The sequence below is a fragment of the Lottia gigantea genome, assembly GCF_000327385.1.
Source record: "Lottia gigantea unplaced genomic scaffold LOTGIsca_11, whole genome shotgun sequence".
Taxonomy (NCBI): domain Eukaryota; kingdom Metazoa; phylum Mollusca; class Gastropoda; family Lottiidae; genus Lottia; species Lottia gigantea.
In genome coordinates this window covers 4,337,407-4,365,286 of record NW_008707001.1, presented here as the reverse complement: position 1 = coordinate 4,365,286, position 27,880 = coordinate 4,337,407, and the positions used below count along the sequence as shown (strand labels likewise).

Genomic DNA, 27,880 nt, shown 5'->3' with positions numbered 1-27,880 from the left:
ACTTTGTAGTTGTTTATATTGCGCTGAATTGGAGGCAATGTCCTTGAAAATACCCGACCTTCATTACAATGTTTTCAGTTCAATACTGTGAATTAAATACAATACTGACATTATTACTTCAGTTCGCTATTTTATTATACACCTACTGAATTGTAAAATTTAATTCTTTATTCATTGATACAATCTTGTTATTAGGGCTGCAAAACAGTAATTTTGCTGCTATTTAGGACTAAACACAATAAAATCCTTCTTCCTTTGCAAGTCTACTACAGTTAAGTCTTTTACAGTAACGTACACACAATTACAATCAATCTATGTGGAGGCTTATAAGCCCTTAAAAAAGCATTGTTTAAAGCCTTTTACAGATATAATGCATATGCGTTATTTGAGATGACTTTGGCTTTATTCCTCAGCAACTAGCATTATAAGTAAAGATATATAAATAAGTTTGTAAAAAGTAAATTTCTACCTTAATAAGTTTTATTAGAAATACATACATAAAGCTGTAAGCTGCCTACCATCCCTAAACTGAAGGCCATTTTTCGTCATCACATATAATATTTGACTTAACCTGGCTAAAAGCCACAGTGTTAGCTCAGGTATTAATCTGCAGATTATAACCATATGAGCCTTTAGTATAGGCCTGACATCTGCAAGCTCATGTCTTCTTCTAACTTTCTTTAACATATTCTGTAATTGCTTTTCTAAAGAGTCATGAGTCAACCTTTTGTCAGTTTGATGCAGATTCCAGTAGTTTTCTCTTGTTTGTAGGGAAGATGGTACTCAACTCAAGCTGCATTTTCAGAAGCAAGACAGCAACCAGCTAAGGTATGGATGAAATCAGTGTAAAACATTTTTTTGCACATTCAATCAATTTGATTATTTAGTGTAATAGCTAGATGAAAATAGTATTCTCAACAAAGCACTGGCCTAGGTCATGATGTAGGAAACAAATTCAAAGGATGAGAGTTTAGTAAAAGAGTGTAATTTCAAATTCTTTTAATAGAAACTAGTTTTGTGATGTTATCAATTTGAAAATTATTTGTTATCATTTCCAAATTTGAATTTGAGTTTGTTACGGATATAATCTGATTTCGAATGTCTTGCTGGTATTTGACTATTCAGGTAAAATTGTACAATGATATTTATTTGATAAAAATCTACTTATACTAGTTTGAATTGTATATTTATTTTATTTTAGGTTACCAAATTGAGTAATGGTCTATTAGTAGCATCTGTAGAGAATAATGCTTCTGTATCAAGAGTAACTGTGGCTGCAAAAGCTGGAGCCAGATATGAAGATGGGAATCAGTTAGGGCTTACTCATTTTCTACGCCATTTACCTGTCAAGGTATGAAACTGTTACATGTATCCCTGGCATACAAAACTATGTATGGTTATTACATGGAAATAACACACACACGAACATAGTTCATTGCCATTTTGTATCTCAACCTCGACTTAATAAGTAAAATTTTAAAGAAAGGCTGCAATATTCCTTGCGAAGCTTTCTCATCAAATTTAAAAGCTTAGAAAAGGCTTTAAATGTGATTTGAATGATTTCCAGAAATATTAGGTAGAGATTCAAAATGACAGTGAACTATGTATGTGTGTGTTATATATGATTAGCACTGGTATCTGGCAATAAAAACTTTGAATTTAGGCTGTAGATTTGTCTGTAGTTGCTTGTCATATCTGACTAACTAAAATTATGATCATTTTCTTTGCAAATGTGCTAGATTTTTCATATATTATTGATGAAAATTTGTATAGTATGTAGTATGTCAATTCACATGTTAAAATGACTGTTTAGGAATTTCTCCTATCAATGGCCCGGATTGGAATCCTTATAACATGCAACTATATTTTTATGGTTAAAATTGTCTGCCTATGAAATTAATAGACAAAATGTTACAATGCTTCTCAACATGATTTACTCCTTTTCAGCATAACTACAAATTTCAAGAGGTTATATTCTTAAAAGGTCTTCAACAGTTAGGATCATCCTTTTAGTAAGTTAAACTTCTTTTTTTATTGTTTATTAAGAATTTTCTTCTTGTGAGCTACTTACAAGTATAATCACTTGATGCTACAATTTTAAAAGTACAACAGTAATCGATCTCTGTACAGCATCAGATCAGCTCTGTAGAAATGGATATTCAGATTTGTGAAGTTGGCTTTGGTATGAACAATATCACAGTCTTTAAATGCGATTGAATTTTAGGGTTAATGTCAAATATGTGAAAATTGCTTTATTTCTATTGTTAAACATTTGTTGTTAAGCATTTAAAGTAGAAATATAGAACAATAAAGAAATTTATTATACCTTTTGTTAGAAGGTCCTTTATATTCCTAATAATTTTATAATTTATTTATAGCTGTAGCAACAGTAGAGAGTATATGTATTATACAGTAGAGAGTCTACGAACTGAATTGTAAGTATTTTTTCCCTTTTTATTTAGAAAAATTCTATATCCATTTAGCCTGAACTTTGAAGTATATGACATCTGTGGGGGGTATATATCACAAAATTATTTGGCTGGTAGAGCTGAACCTAGTGTTGAAAGGGTTAAACTGAATAGTTGGAGAAAAAAAGAGTATCTTTTACAGACTTTTTCTTTTTTGTAGCTGATGCCTTAGTTACAGTTCGTTTCAGTTACGCAGGTCAGAGGGCCTGACATGGATAAACAGGCTATGCTGAACGTAAAAAATATCCCTGGATAGATGGCTAATGCCACTGTCCTGGTAGATTACATGGCTATTGCCACTGTCCTGGCAGATTACGTGACTATTGCCACTGTCCTGGCAGATTACGTGACTAATGCCTCTGTCCTGGCAGATTACATGACTAATGCCACTGTCCTGGCAGATTACATGACTAATGCCACTGTCCTGGCAGATTACGTGACTAATGCCACTGTCCTGGCAGATTACGTGACTAATGCCTCTGTCCTGGCAGATTATGTGACTAATGCCTCTGTCCTGGCAGATTACATGACTAATGCCACTGTCCTGGCAGATTACGTGACTAATGCCACTATCCTGGAGGATTACATGACTAATGCCACTATCCTGGCAGATTACGTGACTGATGCCACTGTCCTGGCAGATTACGTGACTGATGCCACTGTCTTGGCAGATTACGTGACTAATGCCACTGTCCTGGCAGATTACGTGACTATTGCCACTGTCCTGGCAGATTACGTGACTAATGCCACTATCCTGGAGGATTACATGACTAATGCCACTGTCCTGGCAGATTACGTGACTAATGCCACTGTCCTGGCAGATTACGTGACTGATGCCACTGTCCTGGAAGATTACGTGACTGATGCCACTGTCTTGGAAGATTACGTGACTGATGCCACTGTCCTGGAAGATTAGGTGACTAATGCCACTATCTTGGCAGATTAGGTGACTAATGCCACTGTCCTGGCAGATTATGTGACTAATGCCACTGTCTTGGCAGATTACGTGACTAATGCCACTGTCTTGGCAGATTACGTGACTAATGCCACTGTCCTGGCAGATTACGTGACTGATGCCACTGTCCTAGAAGATGACACTGCGTGGTTGATAGTCTAATCTCATGAGTATTTTTTGTAGTTATGTAGTTTCTCTGTTAGATAGTATTTCTATTTACTTGATATTATATTTGTAGGGACGATGCTCTGTTATTTTTAGAAGATGTCTCTGTTAATCCTTTTATCAACTATTGGGATATTGGAGCTTTGGATTCAAATTTAAAATTTGATTTGCTTTGCCTGGAAAATGAACCAGTTGCCAGTAAGTTGAGAAGTTTATAAATCAATATTTATCATAATAGACTACTTCTTATTGGTGAAAGTTGCAATACATGACAGATTTACATAGCAGTATTTTTTATTTGAAAATTTAATAGCTTAGCTCTCTCTGCTTTCTTGGGACGAACTGTTCAACATTAATCATAACCATAGTGATATATTTAGACCTTTGTCTGACTAATTTGTATTTGAAAAGCTTCCCCGTTCACTATTTTATGTATGGCTTGCTTTAAAGAAAAAAGTTTTTTGAATGAACAATATTAAACAATTGTCAAGTTCTGTTATAATATTTCTGTATTTTTATCAGGATCACTCGATTCTCTACATTTGGCTGCCTATAGAAATACATTGGGAAGATCATTATATATGCCAGATTATATGATTGGTAATTTCAGTTCAGAACAGGTAATTTCTCTATATTATATGACCAGTGTAAAAATATTCATTGCTAATTCTTAGGTTACATTAGCTGGAGCATGTCATATTTTGAGAATAACATACTGTTTTATTAGGGACTGAAATTTCCAGGATGGGTTGAATTCAAAGATAAAACACACTTTTTGACCACTATCTTAGTTCATGCTATTAACTTATCTATCAATATTGCATATTAGAGCAAAAACTTGATAATATGAAAATAAGAAGTATTTCACTTATTTGTTGTTTGTTTGTTTGGTTGATAGATGACGTCCACTTCCAACTGATATTACAGATTAAGTCTGTTTTTTGTTTATCATGTCTTGTATTATTTGTATTGTAGATTAATGAGTATACATACAAACACTATTCACCTGATAATATGGCTGTTATTGGTATTGGAGTAGATCATGATGAATTAGTTAGTAGAGCTGAAGAATTTGATTTTAGTGGTTCTCCACCTACTTCACCTGATGGTATGGAACATATTTTCTTTAATATACCATAGTTATGAAATGTTGGGTGTCTGTAGGGCAGGGAACTGCAGTGGTATAGTGAGTTTGATGCCTGCCCGCTAACCTGTACTTCCTGGCAGGGTTCTATCAGGGCATAGGTTGAGATAATACCTTCAAATCAAATTTTTCAATCATGTCAGTGATGCAGGCTGCAGTGGCTAACATGAAAAAGTATCTAACTGATGTATAAGACAATAAAGCAATACTCTATGTGAGGCTGTGCACGTTTTCCTCCATTGCATTGCCCATTTTCATTAGCCCAGTCAGAATAGTTTGAGATGCTTAAGTTTTTATACGCTCATGTTTCAAAAGGCTGGTATCAGCCTTTACAGTGCTCACATAGATAATCTTTGATTGATTTTTCCAACCCTTGATATGATCTTTTGTCATCCTTTCTCTTGATTTTTTTTATCCAGTAAGTTTATATACCTATACATGTATATTCTTTGTTTGATATATTTGTAGCACCTATACAAACTGGTGATAGAAGTAAACCTACCCCTCCACAGAAAGCTGTATATAAAGGAGGTTTGTTATAAAAATGTTTCGTTTAGTACATACAGTCTGTGTTAAAAAAGTTAATGTATCACAAACATTCCATTGCAATGGTTGTTGTGGTGGATCTGAAAAGTCTTCACCCTGTTAACATGTCAGCCATTTTTGAGAGTCTACATAATCTAATGACATAGATGATTACAGATATTTATGCACATAAGGATGCAAATACAAACAAGAACAAAGTTTTTTTCAGGAAATTCCACTAGAATTAGCATTATATAATATTATTTATTTTTGTAGGTGAAATAAGAATACCAACTTATACTGACCAAACTGTAGCATCTGTTGCCGTTGAAGGTTCCAGGTGAGTAATTGTTTGCAAGAGTATAAAGTCCACAAATATTTTAACATCTTGAGATATAGGGCTGAATAAGAATATCTAAAATGAATTATTCTTATGCTTCCGGATTTCTCCAAACTCTTTTCCATTGTAGAAATATAGATTGAAAGTTCTGACTTTCAGATGTGGTGGTTGTAGAAAATTTTCCTTTATTGATCTCTGCATACACTGTTCATCTTCATCACTCCGAAAATCTGCTGTTAAAAGCTTATGACTTATTTTTTTCTTGATATAAATTAACAAATTTTTTTTTCTGTGATTGTGCTGCTAGTTTGTTACCTCGTGAAAGAGGGTAGGGCTCATTTTGTCATTTCATTATGATGTTTGTTGTATTGTGTATTTATTTTAACCCTTTGAACACTGAGTGTCAATGAAATTCAAAGTCATATACCTTAAACTCTAAGTAATAGACCTTATTCATGTGTCGGCCATATTAAATCCAGAACGAGGTTCAAACCTTGAAAAGTCACGTTATGTCACTGAATAATATAGCCAGCTTTACGACTTTAAAGCCTCCTTGAATCCCACTGACTTGAAACTAATCATATTTTACATCATTAAATTTGGAATTGATGAAGCTATTTAATGAAACTCTTACGTTTTCCGGGCAGTTTTAGAAAATTTTCTTGCTGTTTAGCAAGTGTTTAATGACGTCAAATTGACTGTTCATATTACGTCGCCATCTTATCAATGGATGATGTAATTTGCGCTTATACTTCGCTTTAATTGTCTCCAAAACTAGGCTGGAATAAGGTCTATATGACTTCAAGTGTATGACGTTAACATTATGTGACATCACTTGATACCGGCCGTTTCACTGGTTGATCGAGTATTATATCATGTGGTCAGTAGAACACAGCTAGTGTTAAAAGGGTTAACTTCATTAACATATCGATGCTGTGTCTAGAAAAATGTCAGTGGATGCTGGCAGCAGCGTGCTCAAAACTTAAGTTTCATTTAGCTTGTGTAGCAATTTTCTCAATTGGTTTCTTATTTGTTTTATCTTATTTGTTTTTTTCTTATTATGTGGTTATGTATAATGACTATATATTTGTACTAGATATTTGCATGTTATTGCATAATGTTTAAGCCCAATATCTTCTCACTGCAGACCGAATCGCTTTTAATTTGAAAGACCTACTACACATATAAACTTTCATGTTCTCTTTTTATCTGTAACAATTACTTTTTGATGGAATAATATGATGCTATTGGCACAAAATTCTACTGATTATAATTTAATGGAAAATTTTGTCTGATCATTGATGGCGAGCTTAGAAACCCCTTCCAGTATATGTAGTTTTCCCTGATTAATGAGAGTTTATTTATGTTTCTCGATCTTGTAGTTTATGTGACAAAGATCTGTTAGCTGTACAAGTTTTACAGAATTTAATCTCTCACCATTCATCAGTCAAATATGGTGCAGAAACTTCAAAGCTAAACACAGCTATTTCAAAAGCTACCAATAAACCATTTCACGTAAGTTGTTTATTTCTAGATTAGCGTAATGACAGGTTATTATAGCCTAAACCATAGCACAATCTTTAAGAGGGTTAGAATTTGATGTTATTTGCCTTGTTTTATGGAAAAAATATGGCTGTGGGATCTAATCTCTTATCCCTTTGCTAGCGAAAATCATTTCCCCATATTCCAGTCGATCCAGATGTAAATGGGTTTAGTTAATCCTGGCAAGTTTAATGACCAGGTCGTAGACCAGATCCTTTAGTGCCAATTGTTTACATATTTTTGCAGTGTTCCCAATTTTCTTAGGCTGACTAAATACTAAAACTATGACAAATTGATCCCTTCAAACAATGTGAGAAACATTTAGGATACTTTATTAAAGATTATCATAATATATGAGAGTAACATTGCCAAATTATTCAGTGTCAAATTCTGGTCATCATGTTGATTGAAAGAAACAGACTTCACTGTTTTAATATAATATTAATTAATACTATTATGTATAATTTAGGTGAGAAGTTTCAATATGAGCTATACAGATGGAGGTCTATTCGGGTTCACAGCTTGTTCTAGATACGATAACATTAGAAATGTAAGTAAAATTATAGTTTTCAAAATTGAACCCAAATTCTATTGATATTCAGAGTATCAATATTATTTGATCAGACAACTGGATTATTTCAATGTTTGATTAAAGGAGAGACCTTCAAGAGATTCAGTCTGTGTTCCTGCTGAAGTTAGACTAGCACCTTACTTGCAACATATCAGTCTGTGTCCCTTTTTTCAAAACGTTTCTTCATAGGTCTCCACTAAAGATTGACAAGTAGTATTCTTCATTTAACTGAGCTATGAGCTTGTGTTTGTCACTACTTTCATATCTTAGAGATCTTCAGATCTTCCTGTGTTCTTACAGGACTTATAAGTACTCTGATCTGTACTCCAAGACTCTAGTTTATAATTACATTAATATATTTCTAGGTGTTGAAGGCAGCATTCGATCAGTTTGTAACTTTAACTAAAGGCGGTATCAGTGAACAGGAAGTTTCTAGAGCCAAGTAAGTTTTCAACAATCTATTTCTTAAGTGTACAATCATATTAAATACTTTTCAACGGTCTTAACATAGAGGATCTTTGTTTTTGCTACAGGTTTATAGACTAAGATATCTATGAAATGAAGGCATACACTTGAGATATAAAGATCTTAATTTCTAAAGTAATGCTAAAATACTTAAGATAATTTCAATTACCATACTTTCAATGATGATCGCATTTTCACATTGGACTCTATTTGTCCTAATTACTGAATTTATACTTCTAGAACCCAACTGAAAGCTGATTTATTCATGTCCTATGAAAATGGTGGATATGTATTAGATGATTTATGTGAACAAGTTTTATGTCACGAGAAAATTACCTCCCCTGCAGAAATTGCTAAGAAAATTGATGCTGTTAGTGTAAAAGAGGTTGAAGCAGTAAGTTGTAATAAATATATTTATCATATATGATAAAAAACTCTTTGAGTTTGATTGGTGAGTTCTGCTCATTCAACCTGAAGCTGAATAAAACAATTTGGAACAGGGTTCAGAATGAAGACTGATGAAGACTTCAAAATGGAGCAGAGAGAAATAGAGGGGTAAATTTTGGATGTGATGTGTTCTGTTCCGTACTGTTTGATTGATGCTTAAGATTGGAACAGACAAAACCTGTTCAGAACTCACCAACAGAGCACCACCCTGGTAAATAGTAGCAAGTTGTAATATTGTATAAGAAAGGTCATTGTAAATATCTTGTTAAACTATATTCTATTATTGCAGGTTGCTAAGAAGATCGGAAGTAGTAAACCATCTATGAGTATAATAGGTAATTTATCAGATGCACCCTACTTAGATGAATTATATAAATAAAGTGTGAAATAATCCAGGAATATTGCAGGCTTTTTCTAAATTTATCATCTGACAACTGATAGAAATAATATTGTCATTATCAAATATAATTTATGAAAAAATGTTATTCATGTGTCAAAAAGTTATAAAAGTAAAATATGACTGATATTTGTTCTTTCTTTCGAGGATTTTCTAGAATTTTATTTTTGTTTTTGATACTTTGTGCCTAAAAAAAAAAGGACAGTTGAGTAAAAATATTGTTGTACATTTTGTTTGACTCAAACACATGCAGTCCACTTAACTTTGCAGATATTGTTAAAATAGTAATAAACACAATTTACTTTGATTTATATAGTTTCAATGACGGTATCTATCCATCCAAATGTAAAGTGGACTGGTTGTATTTATGTCTTGAATCCTACTCATATGTGCACAAATACCTTTGCTTGACTGTTGTTGGACATGGCTAGTGTAGAATCCAGTCCAGTAAAGATATTGCTCTTCCAGGTCTGATTCAAAACTTTAACGCAAGTAGTCAGCTTTATTTCAGTCAGACTAATATTGTGTTCATTTATCTACCTGAAGACGAAGTGGGAATGCTTGTGTTATGTTTTGGATCATACTGGGATGAGCTCAAATTTCTCTGATACCAGAATACACATAAGATTTCTTTATTTTTATTGAGATGAGTATATATACAATATGAAGACTGATAGCAATGATGTGACAGAATAATTTGTTACCTGGGTTCATAGCCAGCTCCTCTGTGAGATGGTGGAAACCCTCTGCCTCTGGGTGGTCCCCTTCCACGACTTCTGGTACCCCTAATACCTCTAGTCGAATCCCCTCTTCCTCTTGTTGTTCCCCTTGAATTAAACCCACCCCTAGCTCCTCTTCCCCTTTCTCCTTTATTTGTATGAGGTGGAGATTTCGGTCTCAGTCTTTCAATTTCCTCAGAACATCCAGTCAATGTACTAATCTCACTATCAAACATATTCAAATATACGTCTGGATCAAAGTTACTACTAGTTAATTCTGAACCTAAGGTTAACCAGCCTGGTCTTATTGTACTATCACGACCAAATAGATGTAGTCTTCGTTTACCCAGACAGAAATGTTCTATCATATGAAATATTTCTATAGGTTTGTCTTTGGTACCATATTCAGGCTCTTCTTCTATGATTAAGTCTATGTCCACATTGGCATGTATAAAATCACCATCAGTACTTCTCTTTACTGTTCCTTTGATACCCATTAAACAATGTTCCTGTAATAAAGGTAACTTTATAAATAATCAACTTAATCAAGAGGCTCGACACAAGCTTTCCACAATTACAATCTTCAGACTGCTTATTTTGAAGAAAGGATATATTAGGTAAAAAATTACATTACTATGTGGGAATGAACAATGTAGCTGTCGGAATGGACTGACTCCCCCCTAATTATCACATGACACTGGTTGAAAGCATTGGTACCTTATAAATATTCATGAACTGATACAAAAGGCAAATAATGGAGATTAGTTATCTTACCTTTGTTCTTTGAAAGACTGCATTTGGCTCTAGATTCTTTTTATGTGAAGGATTTTTGATGTTTGTTTTTATCCAGCATATATCTTCACATCTTCTAAATCCCCAACGTTTTAAACACTGAAATAGTTAAAACAGTGAGACTTACGCAGCGCACCAGTAACATATTTGACATCCCTGGGCCCTTTATTGAACTCCAAATGCATCGCATGTTATCAATCAATACCTTCTTGTTTAAGTTCAATTGTCATTTTTGGTTGCTACAAATTTGTCAAGCCTTAAATTGCATAGACCCTTCCACAAAAGCATAGTGTATAGTTCATAACATGACTACCAAACCTGAGTTACAAAATTGACTATCAAATCAATTTAATTAATCAATCAAAAGAGATAATTACAAAATCAATCATACCTGTCTTCCCCTGTCTAATCCCTCAGCATTACCACACCAGATCCATAGGAAAGATCTCTGAGCTGCTACAGCTGATATATCTAATCTTTCAATCTAAAATACAAAATATACAACATTGGATCTAATCATGTATTAAATGATTCTTTATGGTGTAATTACTTCCTTGTCTTACATTGGGTAAAATTCAAATGTCTTAACGCAAAAGGGTAGTCAAAGCACAATTATAAAGTAAATTTGAGATATTATTTCACCAATTTTCTTTGTCAAAAGATTGTCCTTATTGTCTAATTTAAGGGTGTATAATTTGGAACATCTAGCAGGAATGATTGATAAATTTCACAAACAGTAGGCTAGCAAACTCTTCAACAAATTTCAAAGTGAATTCTGAAGACTATCAAGTTAACAAAAGATATTGAACAATTCATGCGAAAAAAATCAAACCATTACCTCATCCCAACTCCAGAATCTGTCATACACAGCTCCCTGAGTTCTCTGATATTCTTCCAGGGGTGGTTCTACTAATATCACATCAAATTTACATTTTAAATTTCTTAAATCATAATCTTCTAGATCACACTGTAAATACCTGATAAAATGAAAGAAAAAAATATTTATTCTTGTGATAGGAGTAAACATAGCCAATTTGTTTAACAGTGTTGTAACAACAGTGAACACTAAAATGAAACCACTACAAGTAAAACTTACATAGGAGGTGTATTTGTTTTGGCAATCAATTCATCTTTTAACCTGATTAATTCTCTTAACTTTGGATATTCTTCAAATCTGTTAGCTAAACCTGGAATAACAGAAAATGTGAAGTGATTATTGGACATAAAATTGGTGGTATTTTCATTCAAACAAATTGTTAAAAGCCGCACTTACCAACATCTCTGATGAAATTCTGTGGCCTTTCTCCAGTGTCAACAAAGTTCTGACAATAATCATTATGTGGGTTTGCACTCTGTGTTCCCTGTAATTCAAAATCAAATTTTATTCCAATTTTTTATAAAGAATTTAGTACATTGTAACCTCCCTAATACCAAAACAAGCTATTTGAAAGAAAGCTTAATGATAAAACCAGCTGAGTTCAACAAGAGACCAACATTAACTGTTCATCAGTATCATACAGCCTATTTAGGTAGAATTTAAAATAAACTAAAAAGTCTAAATAACTTACCTTCAGAAATGTACTAGAATCTCGGTAGAGTTCATCTTCATCATAGTCATCTTTCTGTAATTAAACAAACACATTGTCAAACAATATTCAGTTAGAGACTGCATAGCTTATGTCAGACTGTTGGCATTAAAAAGAAAGCTTACCAGGAAAGTGTAGTAGTGTGGTCTAAAATACTAAACAAGAGTTGCTTCCCTTTTGTCAAGTATCCTTGCCTTCCAGTGCATTACTGTAAGACTCCAATCCTGTTAAGTATCCAGATGCCTCCATATGTTATGAGTACAAAAATGAAAGTGTAAACTCACTCACCTTTAATCTTTCTTCTTCCTCTTCCTCTTTATTTTCATCAACAGTAACTGGAGTCTGTGGAACATCTCTAGTTACTGGTTCTTCTACTTCACTAAAACACAAATTTCAAAACTAAAAGTATCTGGATCATTATCAATATCATTCTCAAAATGGACAAATTTCTACTCCAAAACAGTTTTATTTGTTTCCATTGCATTGATCTATTTCAATTTTAAAGTAAATGTTATGAGAGAAGCCATTTAAACCATGGAGATGATAATGACTAAGATTAACTACAACATATATTCTTTATAAACTAAACCAACCTTGATATCTTAACTTTATCTTTAACTGTCTCTGTTTTTCTCTCACCAGTATTTAATACAGTCTTTAAACTATCTGTTGAATCTACTCCAAGCTACAATATACAAAACATAAGCTTAGTCTGAGGCAGGGTATCTGTTTGGTAGCTGTCGATTTGTACCAACAATTCGAGAGGAACTAGCCAAAATCATCCTGGGTACTCATTTACACTTAGTCTTGTTCAGTTAACGGTGATGCGGCTTTTGACTCCTTTTACAATCTTTAACAAACGGTTATTGCTGACGATTACCCCGTTCGTAAAATTCACTAACCGTTTCAACACTAGTAATTAAGAGTTGCAATTCAATCATAATCTCGTAATCAAGCTCAACAATGACTAAATTTGATTAGAAGAGGGGTTAACTATTTATTGTAAATCATTCAACATTGATCTGTGATTAATCAAAAGTTGAGTGGCTTTCTTTACTTAGTTCTATCAAATTGACAAAGAGTAGTCTCAGGCAAAGGTTCAAATTAACTTGTACCATGGTATATGTTATTGCATTACAGAAAACTGCCATTTCCATTTGTCATTTTTCACAATAGAAACTCACAAACATATTAATAGAAAGAGCTGGAGGAATGAACCAAGATTTCAAATTGTGGTCGTGGATTGTTTATTGTTTTGCTGTAGCATCATTTTACGGAAATTGCATACTTACAGCTTGAGCGAGAAGTTTCTTTCTCATTTGAGACCTTTCTTTCAACTCTTTAAGTCTATCACCCATTTTGCAAGGCGTACAATCGTTTGCCAACTGATTTAAGTAGAAATCTAGAACGTAAAGAATAAGGCCTGTGTTGAATGTTTTGATTTCACATTTCTTCAAAAGGCAGATTGGGTGGTGGTTGTCGTACAAATTTTTTTTTACAATATTATTTTAGATCTAAAAATAAAAATAAAAATAAAAAAAATAAAACGAAATGAGGTCTATCATTCCCAATCATTATTTGTTTTCAATACAAAAGATTATTTTTCTAAATAAATGATACAATACGGAAATAGTGCTCATGGTCTAGATGATCGAGAAAAGAATTTACGACATCAAGTTTCGTTTAAGGTAATACTTCCGGTAATGGTGGAGTAAAGAACGATTGAAGGATAAAATGGAATGAATTAAATACATTTATTTATCAGTTGCTAGTTGTTGTCATAAAATAATCATATCATCATGCCTAAGTTAACAGACACTATGTGTAAAGCCGAAAAATTTACACATTACTTGCCGAACACATTGAAATACAAGATTTTACTACCCCCTGTTTTGAAAAACAGTGTTTCCACTAAAAAGGATTTGAGGAGCAACAGTAAGAATGATTTTCAATAAGAGCACCATATCGACATTTATAGCTTTGTAGCTTTTGCATCTAGATGGCATCTAGATGGAATCAGGTTTTTCGATAGGCTTAGCATACCTTGCAAAACCTGCAATAATTATTGGAATGACAACAATTTACTGATGTTGGTTTTTAAATGAAAAATCTGAATATTATTTGCCTTCCTTGGCTGAAGGTCAAGGACATAATTAATAAGCAATCACCACATTTATTAAAAAATTAGAGCAATGATATGCTCCAGTATTAAATAATTATATATTTGGGCCCTTCTCAAGATATGAAAAAGCTAGTCACAGAGTGTTATGCTAGGTAAAACATGGCTTTCAAAATTCAGAAATAGTTGTCAACAGAAATGATTAGTTCTTGCCATATTTGATCAACTTCACACAAAAATTGATTTTATTTTTGTTATTTAGAGCCAGTATGTGTGAAAGAAATTGCAGTATTAATGGCTTGTTTGAAGAAAGAAGAATTTAAAAATAACACCTGCGTGAAAGAATATCTCAAGTTTAATGAATGTGTTGAAGAATCAACAGTAAGAATTCAGTTTTCAAATTGTATTCATTGCTTTATGATATTTTTAAAATGAAACTTTATGTCCTATTTCTCTGCACCTAATTGGGCAAATGAAGACAGCCAACCCCATGCATTGTGCAATGAGGTAAACTTTGCAAGGACAGCATCATAAGCCTATTCCTTTTTCAATTTCCAAGTGGCAAGGGATTCTAAGTGGTAGACTTAGTCATTAATGAATATTTACTTAAATTTTTAGAATTAACAGCACAAACTTTTATAATTATTATGTATAAGATATGTCAAGAAGGTAGACACCATTTTTTTACGACAAAAATGGAAACTTCAGGCATCTACCATAGCTGATTTCTTGGCTTTTTTCTTTTCCAGGAAGAACTTGCCAAAATGAGAGAAGCCCAGAGAAAGGGTTTACAAATAGAAGGAAGCAATAAATTCCCTGCAATACAGGTCAATAAAACATTAAGAAGATTTCCTCAAAAGCCAGCAGTCTTTGAATTAAGTAAGCAATTTTACTAGATGTTAGGATTAGATATACAGTAGTCTTTATGTTGTCTTCTAAATATTCACTTACCCAGCTGATGGAGCGCTAGAGTAGGTTGATAACCATTATGAATGAAAAAAATGTAAGCTTATAATGTTAATATGCTTGAATTTGGCTGTATTATATGTTGAACTGAAAAAAAGAGAGGATTGAAAAAAAGGATGAAAACATATTTCTAATCACAATGAAAAATGTGTGACTCAATATGGTTGTGTATGATGCTTATTTTATACCCATGCTTGTATTGACTTCTGTATGTTTCTTTTTTCAGCAAAGAGACAAAACCCAGAGCACAAGAAAAAGTAAAATATATATATATCTGTAAGAGTGTTGTTAGTGTGTAAGATTTGACTGTAAATTAAATGTTTTTACATTACAAAAATTTAGTTTTAACATCTCTGGGTTTCAGATAAAATTATCTGAATAAGGGGGGCATCTGATATGCTTGACCTTGGAAGACAGATTGTTGAGGGAAATCATCTGTGCTAGTCAGCTGTCACACCCATGAGTGCAAGCATAGAACAGCTTCTGCATAACTGAAATATCATGTGAGACAACTCAAAGAGAAGAGTTATGTCCCTTGACACACGAAACTCATGTTCTTGAGCATTCCAAATTATCTTGTGGTTTGATCAAACTGTTATGATGGCGCTAACAGGAAAGCTATAATAATCCCCTATCCCCTAAGGTGGAAAATTATTCATTTTATCGGGCCCAAAGGGCGATCCTTCCCCTTTCTGGTCTAGAAACAAGTTGAAAAAACCATTCGTGTAATATTTCTATCTATATTGTGAACATTATGTCTATATACAATGAACTTAAATAAAATACAATATATAAACAACAAATATTATTTACATTAATTTAGATAATCACTATTTAACATCTAGTCTATATACTTCATTATTTACTATTCAACATCAGAAATATAACAACAACGTGAATTTATATCTATTATAAATCGGCAGCACTGGCTCAGGCAGGGGAAAACGAAGTTATTGAATCCATCTAGCAAGCAAAATTGTTTTCCTCGATATAGTTACTCGGTTAATGAAAATTAATGATATACAAGGATTGCACCCCCTAAGATAGTATCTGGCAAATGGCGTGCTTTATGTCGATATTCAGGCCTTCTTATCCGGTATAACTACACCCCCTCCCCCATTACCGTCCATTCATTGAGTTGATGAACACTGTTGGGCATTGCTTTTTATCAACAAGATGGCACTGAACTGAGCAAACGGTCTACCCTGCTACTAGTGATAGCACCCTTGCAACAGATTGATACTTGATAGTGCCACAGAAAACCTTTCCTGTTCACGAAGTAAGCAGAAAGGAGGTAATTTTACTGTGGCTTGAATGAGGTTAGTCCTAACACCAGTCCCGTAACAACCTCCAACCGATGGCAAAGAATCGGCCTTTTAGAATAAGGAGCTAAGTATTACACTGATTTCTTTTCTACTAAAGCGCATTAAAGCTAGAAATGCAACGCATAATCTACCTACTAATATGAAATCCATTACCAATTAAATTATGAATTGAAATGTGTCCATTTTTCACAATACAAAATTGACCATCGTCTCTATTTAGCTCAACATTGTGCACCGACGCCGATCTCAATTTCTTACTGAGTCCTCAAAAGCTCAGTATAGTGCTGAAATGCGTATGAGCTTCATTTCCACAGCTGTAACTCTGATTGAACTGTGTTAGCGAAAGATATGCGACGGGTAAGATGCAACTACATATACATGTATATCAGTTTCCAGAAATACGTTGTTAATCTCCGGAGAACAGTTACAATCTTCTTCTCCGAAGATGCACATTGTTCACACAATAACTAATCGTCTTGACAAAAACGAAAATATTTAACTTTATTCACATAGCACTTTTGTTACACCAAGAGTCTTGTTTCAGCCATAGAAATAATCAATGGCAGCCACACGTAGCTGCTACCATATCATCATATTGTTTTAATATAACATTTTCATCATCGTCAAAGTATAAGAGACTGATTGAATACAGTTTATTTGGTACACAACAGGGTGTTTCTACCGATTTACCAACACCTAACGCATACACAATACTTTGTACCGTAGCATGATTCGTTGGTTTTTGACTTTGTCCTAAAGGAAACGGACAGGTGCCCGTACAATGATTGGCGTTATAACCTTTAGGAGAGATAATCCAACCCGACCATCCGATCTCGTCGAAGTCTACATACATATCTTGTTTAGTACAAGATCGTTTCCTCATAGGTCGACTATATACATCATATGTTCGCTTTTTTCTCCCACTCTTTCGTTTAGATCTAACGCTTCGCCTTCTCCTACGACGTCCCATTGGACCCGCAGAACGACCACCTTCATTCATCATCTTTAACATCTGTAAAAACTTACTATTCCGACGAGGTTTAGGTGCGTTCTTTATCTGTTCATGTTTCAATGCACTTTCTTTTGTTTGCATGTAACCTGAAATATAAAAACCGTTTAATTGAGTCGCAGGCTGGAATCAGATTGTTGTACATTGTGTATTTGTAAATTTCCAACAGGTGGTACTGATAAGGCCTCGATATCGCAACGTCCCCGAGACATAGTTATTGCACAGTTATTGAACAATTATAAAGCAATATGTGCAAACGTTCTATGGAAAGCGTAACTGCACACTTACAGGAGATTGTTTTTCCAAATGTTTCCGAGAATTGATGTTCCAAAGTACACAGTAAGTGGTTTTTGCTAAGAAGTGAGAAAGTGCATTGTGTTCAAATCACATCCCCCATTCGTCATATACTTCCTCGGGGTTAATAAAACCATGTGAAAACCTGTATTATACGATGTAAGGAAGTTGTTTTCTTAAAGTATAAAATGATCTTACGTACCATCATCCTCTGCTGAAATATAGCTAGGATGTCTCACCGTACCATCATCAGTATAAACCACTAATATTGGCTGTTTACTATCATGGTGCTCATTTCTCTGAGCAAATCTAATATAGCTACCATTAACATGATCTCCTTTACGAGAAGTTGTCGTTATCAAAAAACCTGTAATTAAAAATGTGTTTTATACTTATTTCTGATGTCGATCAATCGTTGGAGGATCTCTTAGGATAAAAGTTTCCTGGTCAAAATTCACGAAACATAAGCTTGCATGTGCTTTAACTTTGTACGTATCATCACATGGACACTGCAAGTGAGTCTGTATTTTGACCACAGAAAAACGTAGTTATTCAAAGCAGTAGACGGACACAAAGAAGATGGTTTTATCCACTGAGCATTGTTGTTATGGTATAAAATATGGCATGTCATAACGAGGAATTTGCAACTTATATTTGCATAAAGATTCAGCAAAGTTACTTACCAAAATTTGGTGCTGTTTTATTTCTCCAATCATTAACTGCTTTAATAACTTGAAAAACTTGCCAACCATGTCCATAAGCTGATGTAGTTACTTTATCTAATAATCTCAGACCTTCTTGCTGGTGGATCTTTTTAATATCTAATACTTGATATATACTCATCTAGAATAATAGAAAAGAAAATCATGTGATATTGGAATTATTTGAGGGAAAGAAGACTAGAAATTTATTGCAATTTGTCCATAGGACAATTGTAGCCTGATCTGAAGGTGTTTTTTGGGGGAATTATGTTTTATTCCATACGAATATCAAATCCAAGGAACGAGAATTTTAAGGGTCAGATTTGTTGGGCTTGATTTCAAATTGTTGTTTTAGGATGGGGTATCAAGTGTGCCTGTGGAATTGAACGATAGTCAATTGAAGTGTGTCTTTGTAGGAAATTGGGAAGTTGTCGACATCAATCATATCTGTATTTTTAAAACACAAAGATTATTAATTGAATTACCTGTATAACATGAGGTGGACTAGCTTCTCTTGATGACGCTGGCTTAGGTCTCATTTTGAAAACTCGAAATTCAGCATGAAGAATCTTCTCTTGTTCACTAAGATGCGATACATTATAATGGAAATGCATTCGGTGTATTGAATCTAAAAGGAAAAGAATGCAGGATATAAAACTTTTATTTATTGAGCCAGAAATGTTAATGGTTTTTAATGCATCCTATATAACGGACTAATGAAGAGGAATATAAGCCGTACTTTTTAGAAATTGTACCTTAACAGTGGCTTCAAATCTCACACTTTGTTACTATTCCACTTTTTGTCTTAAAAGAGCTGGCAGGGAAAACTTATTTCTAAGTCGGCGACCTGCATCATTGATCATTGTTCAGCTGCAATATAGGCGCTTGGTAGTTTATTTGTGGTTATTGTTTCTTTGGGATGAGAAGGACATAAATAAGTTTGAAAATTCTCAAAAACAAGGCGGACATCTTAGCATTCTCCTTGAAATAGTTCTGTTAAATGTATGTACTTCATCTTGACAATTAACAAAGTACAACAGGTGGCTGGCATTATCTTGTTTGTGGTATTATTTCATTTTAAATACAGGTTCAGAATACAACCCGATACAAAACTCAGCAGGTAGCTTGCTTAATACCAACATACTTGACAAAACTTTCCTAGTCTTTCCACGAATTATTGTATTAACATTGACTTGTCTAGTGCTCTTGTGAATTCATTCAATTGTAAAAAGACTTTAGAATAATATAACCACCTCAAGTAGATACATTTGCTTTATTTGTTACATTTTTTTGTAGTTGTTACAAGACACCTGTGTAAGCTTATCAACAAACTTCTTTGTAATAAGTGTACCAAATAAATGTATTATTAGCCATATGAACTTTCTTAAAGATGGATTTCTTTATATTTTGGTGTCAAATTAAGCAAACTATTTGATTAATTGGTGTTTCTAATGAATTATCATGTATTGCTAATCATATCATTATGTTCTTATTGCATATAATTAACCAATCATAAATGTCCACGTACGTACAGTCTGGATAAACCAAAAAGACTTTTTGACCTTTCTTGATCGGTCACTCATTGAAATTCTGCTGATAATTCTTTTCTAATTTAGCTAATTATGAATTAATTATAGACGTGTGAAACAAACTGGTATTTTTCCAAGTCATTAAAACACATCTACTTTCTATTCATATAAGTATTAGCATTTTCATTTTCATAAACGAAAATAAGGGAACCCATCTTTAAAGGGATAAGTTCGAAGCGACATGAGGTATTCGAAACGTTATACATGTTCGGCAATACCTGCGACACCAGATACAATTTTCACCAAAGTAAAGCTCTTATCGTATGAGTGTTTAGACACAAGAAATTAAAGTGTGTTGGCGATAAAAAAAAAAATCCTTTTTAAAACATCAGTTGTCGAAGTGTTTTCGCAATTTAATGCATTTAAATTGAATTGAATTATTAACAAAATAATATAATATCCCCTTATTAGGAAATAAAGCGAAAGTAAAATTTCATAGTATATTGATCAACAATTGAAAGTTTAAGCATGGAATGTGTTCCTCAGTGAAATCATGCAGAAGACATTTCCGAATAATTATTATATCTATTGAAAATAATCTTGGCGTTGATTAATTCAATTCATATTCTGTTCAGAAGAATTCGAAATATCCAAACATCTCACACCTGTATCGTAACAATAAAAACTTGAAAAAACTGTGGATAAAAATTACCAGAATAGGGATGGTTAAAACGATTTGAACTCTTTCAAAAGCGAAACAATTGGAAATAAAAAATTGTTGAAATTTTCTGCATTTCCTAATGAAATAAAATATCTTCAATTTAATCACACTTAAAATATACAGTTACAGATTTATTGACTCAAGTAGATGTTTAAAAAAGGAGTGCCTTCTTAATTGTATATGTTCAATACGAACTTTATATTAAAGGGCCAATCTCAGTTACATTTTTTTTTTCAAAAATAACAAGAATTTTTTGTAGCATAATTTAAAAACAAAAAATTGCTGTTATCATATTATTTATTTCAGATATAAAATGTTGTCTTAATCGTAGCATTACAGATATCGTCAAAATTATCTTTGTCTTTGAATCAAATGTTAAACGCCTATGCGCAGTTCCAAAATGCTCTATCCATTCTTCAAGCTCTGTCAACTTATAAAGTACATACTTAAACGACTGAATGCCTTTAACACAAATTACTACCACTGCTATTCTCGATATCAGAACAAAAAGAAGTGTTTTATTTAATCTTTTTTTACAGCTTAAACATACGATTTTATGTTGCACTCGAGGAGACGATTGACTTTAAAATATGATTTAGTGAGATAAATGGTTTGCAGTCGGTACGTGTGTTCCTCATTCGTCTTATTTTATGTCTTCTACTAATTAAAGAACATAGCAGCCAAAATTAGGGAAGAATAAACGAGAGGATATTCCAAGTATTTCAAGATAAATAAAGCTGTTTCTAAAATTAGATACCATTCTATTTGTCATTTCAAGAAGTTTATTTAGTAACTATTGTAAAGTTTAAGAAGCATTATGAATGTAGCAACATTCAACTCAATGTTTCAAATGCTTATACAGGTGGGATTACCAACACAATTGGTATACATGTACTTTAATTCTATCTCGTTATGCCTACTTCCATGTCTTTCAAGATGAAGATGTTGCAAACAGAATTATCTTAAACCTGCTACTTGCACGCGTTTTGGGGAGTTCACATAGACCATATTTATCTGGTATTGCCATTAATATAATATACATTAGATTAAGATGAGTGTATATCATTATGCACAGATTATGTCAAAAAATGAAATAAAAAGAGTTAAAAAATTATTGAAATTGGGATAAGACAAGGTTAATATTTATCGCCCATTTTGTTTATACCACGCGTTAAGATATCTGAGAAAAGGTAATAAACTGCAAACTGGTAGGAATATGCTTGTAGTGTCTTAAAAGTTGCCTCGTTAGAATTGGACGTCGAATCTAATGCTACAAAATTACAGTTAAAATATAAGGAAAGTATTCCGTAAGTGCAAGTATCCGACACCGTGAAATTGCAGAATGTGTCCATGAATCGATGATGACTTTAAGAAGAGAAGAACAATAATCATTGTTACCTGCTTTCAGAACTCAGACTAAAGTCTCCCCATTTCCTGGATCGTGTTTCACTCCAGAGTCAATAAAAAAACCCTTTAGTGTGTTATCTTGAACAAATCATCTATTTAGTTCAGCATTCAAAACTTAACTAAATAACTACTTTACTATAATATAGTAGTGTTATTTTATTCTCACCCCAAATAACGATATCAATGACACCTTTTTATTCATTAACACTGAATGGGAGTTTTCTTTGGTTCATATCCGATAACCTTATTATAGTTCAAGCCCTCCACTTGGATGTTCTGAGTATTATCAGAGACCTACATCAGTCACCTATATGGCCATTAACGTGTACTAAAATAATGACCATTCTCGATATGCTGAGATGCAATAATTACCGACAGAGAGAATATAAATTCGGATAAACTTAGCCATAAGGAAATCGACAAGAATAACTTAGTTTCATTTCAAATGCGGAAAGGCATCGGTCACATATATGGTCATTAACTAAAATCTTCACAAAACATACTTTTTTCAAATAATGACCATTTCGTTAATTTCAAAATTAGTAGAAGAGATCATCTTGGATAAACCAATCTAAACGAACTCAACGAGGATAGTACATTTCATGAGCTGAAAAAGTATTTTCAGTCACTTATATCGATTAGAAACAAGATATTAGTTAATAGTTTGTTCTTTTATATTAGTTAATAGTTTGTTCTTCATAGGGGAACTACATCATACGCCACGTATATTACATTATTAACCCCTTTCGTTGTCTTCTACAATGCCACAGTGTTGAGGTATGGGCACTTGAAAATTACCTATAACGTACTGATGTCTCTTGAAGAGGATAATGGCGTACTTGTTAGGTGAAAAGTTACTATATAGTATTGCAAAAAGTATATTTTTAATTGATGTAAACTATCTGCGCATTTTATTCCTCCAAGCTTCAGTGGTCTGGCATTAATTTTAGGCTTACATCTTGAAACTCAAGAAGTTTTTATCCCTGCAATCAAAGTGTTAAATCTATACTTTCTTTGACAGTCTGTCGCTTACTTATAGAAAAGGAACTTCAATGAAATGGAGAATATCTTTCAAACACGCAACAGAAGTCAATGAAGTGGTGAAATTTGTGTCAGTTTGTTTTCAACCAGGAGATATTTAATCTTTCAAGGTGTCTTAAAAACTGAAAACTTAGAACTAAAGGGATAATCAGTCTAGAAGCATTATCACAAGAAACTTTTGTTTTATTCACAAGCTATTCAATTCTTGGCAAATAGTATACAGTACGTGTATATGCAAATATTATTCTTCGTTATACGATGATCGGCATGGCATTAAGTGGTATCTGCGAGGGTGATTTGGGGTAGGTTTCCTGATAGCAAACCTTGTATCATGGTTATGATAACATAAATATGAACTTTGATATCTGTCTTATCATTTCCCAGAGACGATTAACACCCGAAAGCAATAATAATCGTATCAGAAATCTGCATTGATTAAGCAATAGTACATATGCACTACACCTACTTTTTCGCAAATGGTTTCACTTATTGTTCGAAATAAAAAAAAATCAGTCACCAATCAATTGATTGAGTTAAAAACAAACAACACATATATAGATATATAAATTGAATATGAGTAAATACTACAAATATGTCTCCTCTATTGATAGTACTATATTGATTTGTTATAATATAAGATTTCTCACAAGTTGTTAAAGAACGTGACCCCACCCTTTTCATTCAGATACGCGGGTCAAAATACAAGTTGGTGTAAATAGGTTCCAAGATAAGCCAATTAATTCAACGCTATTCATTTAACAAACCTTGTGTCAAAACGCCTACAAAATGGCAAGACTTCAAAGGGAAAAATTAAAATACAGTACACCAACAGTTTCAACAACTAAATCCAAGTTATTTTCCAGTAGACAGTTTCAGACACTTTGTTTTCCAACCGTAGGTGGAATTGAAAGTCTATATCTAAAAGGATATACAGCCATCTGCTTTTTCTGTCTGATGAATCCCAATTTCATTGGAATGCATGCAAAGCCGTGTCTTTTAAAACTAATGGTTTACTATTCTTGGAGATCATTAGTACCTTGGCCTCATGAACGGAAATGGTTCGGCAAATCAGTATTATGCTTGGAAGCTTTTGGATTGGCCAGTCCCTAAATTGATTTTAAATTTTTTTTTTTTCATCCGATCAAATCTGAATTTTACCATAGTTAATTTTTTGAAAAATAAGGCCTTTCACTTCTCGAAATTATTTAGATACTCGACTCTGAAGTAATCTCATTTTTGACAGTCTGTCGTAAAGTTGCACTAGTGCCCTCCAGCACCTTCATCTTTACGGAAACTGCCGAGAACTGCCGATTGCAGGCATCTATATTGAAATATCCCACTTATATCTGAGAAAAATAATTAGACAATGATGTAGGTAAACTATCTCATTCGTCATTGAGTTTTCATCTCTTTTCTACATTTCTGAATATATCTGTCGTCAGTGTAATAGATGTAACAGACTAGTAATTTAGGGAGAGGGTAATATTCTGGCATTGTGGAATATAATGATGTCTGACTATTTTAACTCATTATTTTAATGTCACAGAACAATGTTAATGTAGCAATGTTTCAACACATGTTATGAACTGTAAATCAATTTGTTTAAAAAATAACAGTTAAATTATGAGATGGTAGAATTAATGCCTTTCTCTAGATCTTCACGTAATATACTCTCAATTGTATATACCCCTGTTTCAATAAGTAACCTACTATTATATTTCTATTTTGTTAAATCTAAATCTAGGATTATGTACCTACATTATTCACAATTGTATACAGATATTTTCTTTTCATTTATCCAATTTACACTTAATTCTATACAATTTACTTTCAATTATGTATAATTTTATGTACATTTACGTTGCATTATGAACTATTTAGGTTACATTGGGTAAAATTCCCTTTTCAATGTGTTAAATTTAATTTACATTATGTACAATTTGTGTTACATTGTGTACAATTTTTCTTACATAGTGTACAATTTTTCTTACATTGTGTACAATTTTTCTTACATTGTGTACAATTTGTCCTAAAATGTGTACAATATACACTAAACTGTGTATATTCTACTTTGTATTGTGTACAATTTTTATTACATTATGTAAAATTAAGTTTGCATTATGTACAAATTACTATACATTATGCACATGAGTGTTACATTGTGTACAAATGACAAGTAGCTTGTTTACAATTTGCTTATTTACAATTAGTGTACGCTCTTTCTCTTTTTGGATACATTTAAGTCCAAAAATTTGAAGTTTACACTTTACTTCAAATCAATTTTTATGCTCATACACTTTTATATGCTTTATACACTTGCTCACGGTACAGGATGAGCTTTCGTCAAATAAAATAGGCTATCAAAATATTTTTAAAAGTGGCATCAAATTTGTATTTGATATCTTAAAAGCTAATGCAAAATTATACGAAGATAATATCGTTTAAACAAATAATTTAAATGGGTCCAAATTGCTTGACAAAAGAGTTTGTCTGTGTTCATATTTCATTTTATAATTTGTCTAGTATTAAAGTCTACTTTTTCAATAAAATCAGTCAAAATTCTGAAATAATACTTGTATTTTGACGTATGCATATTCATGTTTGCATGTTGGTAAACCTTATTTAGGGCTTCGTAATAACATAAAAAACGAAAATCATGAGAATATAACAACAAAAAAGAAGATTTTCGGGAGAAGAACTCATTGATGGAGAAAAGAACAACTACCACCATAAGATCAGGTGATTGCTGAAAATACGTACCTTTATCTGGAAAACTTCTTACGATATTGGCATTGTAAGGATTCTGTTGTTTGGTTAAACCACCAGCGTCTGTTACATCTTTAAATAATTCCACCATATACTGGGGCGGAGACCGGTGGATGACTTTCGCCGGTATTTTAGATATTCCAAATAATCTGGAGAGTCTATCTATAGGATCCCTGGGTTCGTTAGACTCTGGATACACACTTCCAATTAATAACATCATATAAACCACAAGAATCACACACCATTTCATCATGCTGTTTTTCACACTATCTCCCGATACCCTTACGTCTGACCATATCATTTCCTCAAATCACACATAAATAAATAAATAAACAAACACACACTAAGATGTTTGTTAATCCAGCTCGGGAGGATTAAAACAACAACTGGAACACACGGATTAACTAACTACTCCTTTTATCTGATACAGAACACCAGCAATTTCAATCTACCAATAGTTACATACAGACACAACATAATGGGTCCCAGAAAAAACTCCCAAAAACTTAGACAATTTAGGCTGGTTTGACAGTCGATGTAGATATATGATATAAAGTGTTTATGTTGTATGTCACGGCACCTGGAAAATGGGCGACCACGTGTGAGCTCTTCAATATACCTCCATTGTTCCTCGCTTATTAACTAGTATTTGAGGTTAGCGTTTTATTCTACCTTTACAAATCGACGAATATAAAAGAAGCGAACACCTGTGAGACTTGTCAATGAATCGTTTCTTCACTTCAACTTTTTTTCAATGCCTAGTAAATAAAGATATATGTTCAACTCCTTGATTTTATCTTGATGCACGATTCAAGAGTCCTTATCCATTTCTGACCAAAGTGAAAAAATAAACATTTGTCGTTCAACAAAATATATATTCCTCTTCAAAACATTCCCGAAATTCTGTGGTATAATTTAAGGGTAAGGACCTAGGCTGTTAGATGATTAGTCAAGATATGGAGTGACAGTTGATGATTCTATTGTTAATTGTTTAAAATGAAACTTGTACATCAATAATGAATAACGCCCACCTTGTATCCTCTAACAAATTTCTCCACATTGTATTTTAATCTGAACATTATCCAAATCTTCTAGAAATGGTCGAAGTTTGATGATTAAGCTTCTATGAACGTGTCGCGCTAATAAGTGAAAATTGTATGCATTCGATCCGATGTAGTTCTGTGATTAATCCTCAAACACGCAAACTGTGAAACAATTCGTCAGTGGCGTTAATCCCCAACACATTTCAAAATGATTGATTTAAATATTTAACACGCCACTAATACTGTTACAACTCTGTAAATAAAAAAGTTACTGATAACCAACTTGGACGCGATTACAATCAAAACATTATAAATCGGTTGATATTAATTTAAACACGCTACTGTTTCTCGGATACCTCTGGAAAAAAGGTAACTAATAACCGACTTGGACGCGATCGTTAGCTCCAGATTGATATATTAATCCACACTAGACACATCTGATACAAATATCTTGCCGTAGTTGATGAGTTATTTCATTTGTAAGAAATGACTCACAAGTTTAAATGATACTATTGAAATGACACATGATGCAAAAGGATGGTGGGTGAAAGGAAGTCGAAATATTCACCATTTCATCAACAGATATTCAATCAATTTCCCACACGTTATCACAGAAATATTCCCGAAATTAACCATCAAAATGAGAAAATTGGACTACCATTATAACTGACTATAGTGTACCAGTCCAATCCACTATTGTACTATGTATAGAGCAAGACATGTAATGTACATATTAAATTATAAAGGGGTTGAAACTGATATGGAGGCACTAAAGATCTCCCACCAAGCTCTTGTTTGATTGAATTGAATAACCCCGAGAAATTACCACTATTTTAAAACATA

The 27,880-nt window shown here is 33.1% G+C and overlaps 3 protein-coding genes across 3 annotated transcripts; 2 read left to right on the top strand and 1 right to left on the bottom strand.

Annotated features, from left to right (window-relative positions):
* Positions 1 to 1,098: 1,098 nt before the first annotated feature.
* Positions 1,099 to 9,001, top strand: LOTGIDRAFT_156673 (hypothetical protein; the record flags this gene model as incomplete). The annotated part of the gene is made up of 14 exons (XM_009047297.1): positions 1,099 to 1,125; positions 1,202 to 1,351; positions 1,948 to 2,012; positions 2,379 to 2,435; positions 3,662 to 3,786; positions 4,111 to 4,208; positions 4,564 to 4,696; positions 5,201 to 5,263; positions 5,534 to 5,597; positions 6,980 to 7,112; positions 7,609 to 7,689; positions 8,076 to 8,152; positions 8,416 to 8,569; positions 8,912 to 9,001. 14 exons carry the CDS (start codon positions 1,099 to 1,101, stop codon positions 8,999 to 9,001), a joined length of 1,317 nt encoding a protein of 438 aa, XP_009045545.1.
* A 4,815-nt stretch (positions 9,002 to 13,816) lies between these two features.
* On the top strand, positions 13,817 to 15,538 carry LOTGIDRAFT_230307 (hypothetical protein). The gene is made up of 4 exons (XM_009047296.1): positions 13,817 to 14,051; positions 14,498 to 14,616; positions 14,985 to 15,114; positions 15,428 to 15,538. Exons 1-4 carry the CDS (start codon positions 13,916 to 13,918, stop codon positions 15,460 to 15,462), a joined length of 420 nt encoding a protein of 139 aa, XP_009045544.1. The 5' UTR covers positions 13,817 to 13,915; the 3' UTR covers positions 15,463 to 15,538.
* Positions 15,539 to 17,082: 1,544 nt separating this feature from the next.
* Positions 17,083 to 26,211, bottom strand: LOTGIDRAFT_110168 (hypothetical protein; the record flags this gene model as incomplete). Its single annotated transcript, XM_009047295.1, has 5 exons — positions 17,083 to 17,516; positions 18,032 to 18,196; positions 18,513 to 18,672; positions 19,016 to 19,158; positions 25,989 to 26,211. The coding sequence occupies 5 exons, from the start codon at positions 26,209 to 26,211 to the stop codon at positions 17,083 to 17,085; spliced, it is 1,125 nt and encodes a 374-aa protein (XP_009045543.1).
* Between the last annotated feature and the right edge of the window lie 1,669 nt (positions 26,212 to 27,880).

Excerpts from the sequence above, each read along its gene's own strand:
- LOTGIDRAFT_230307 (XM_009047296.1), top strand. The coding sequence starts at position 13,916 with ATGCCTAAGTTAACAGACACTATGTGTAAAGCCGAAAAATTTACACAT. Across the intron at positions 14,052-14,497 it reads AAAGGATTTGAGGAGCAACA|AGCCAGTATGTGTGAAAGAA; the intron begins GTAAGAATGATT and ends TTTGTTATTTAG. Across the intron at positions 14,617-14,984 it reads AATGTGTTGAAGAATCAACA|GAAGAACTTGCCAAAATGAG; the intron begins GTAAGAATTCAG and ends TTTCTTTTCCAG.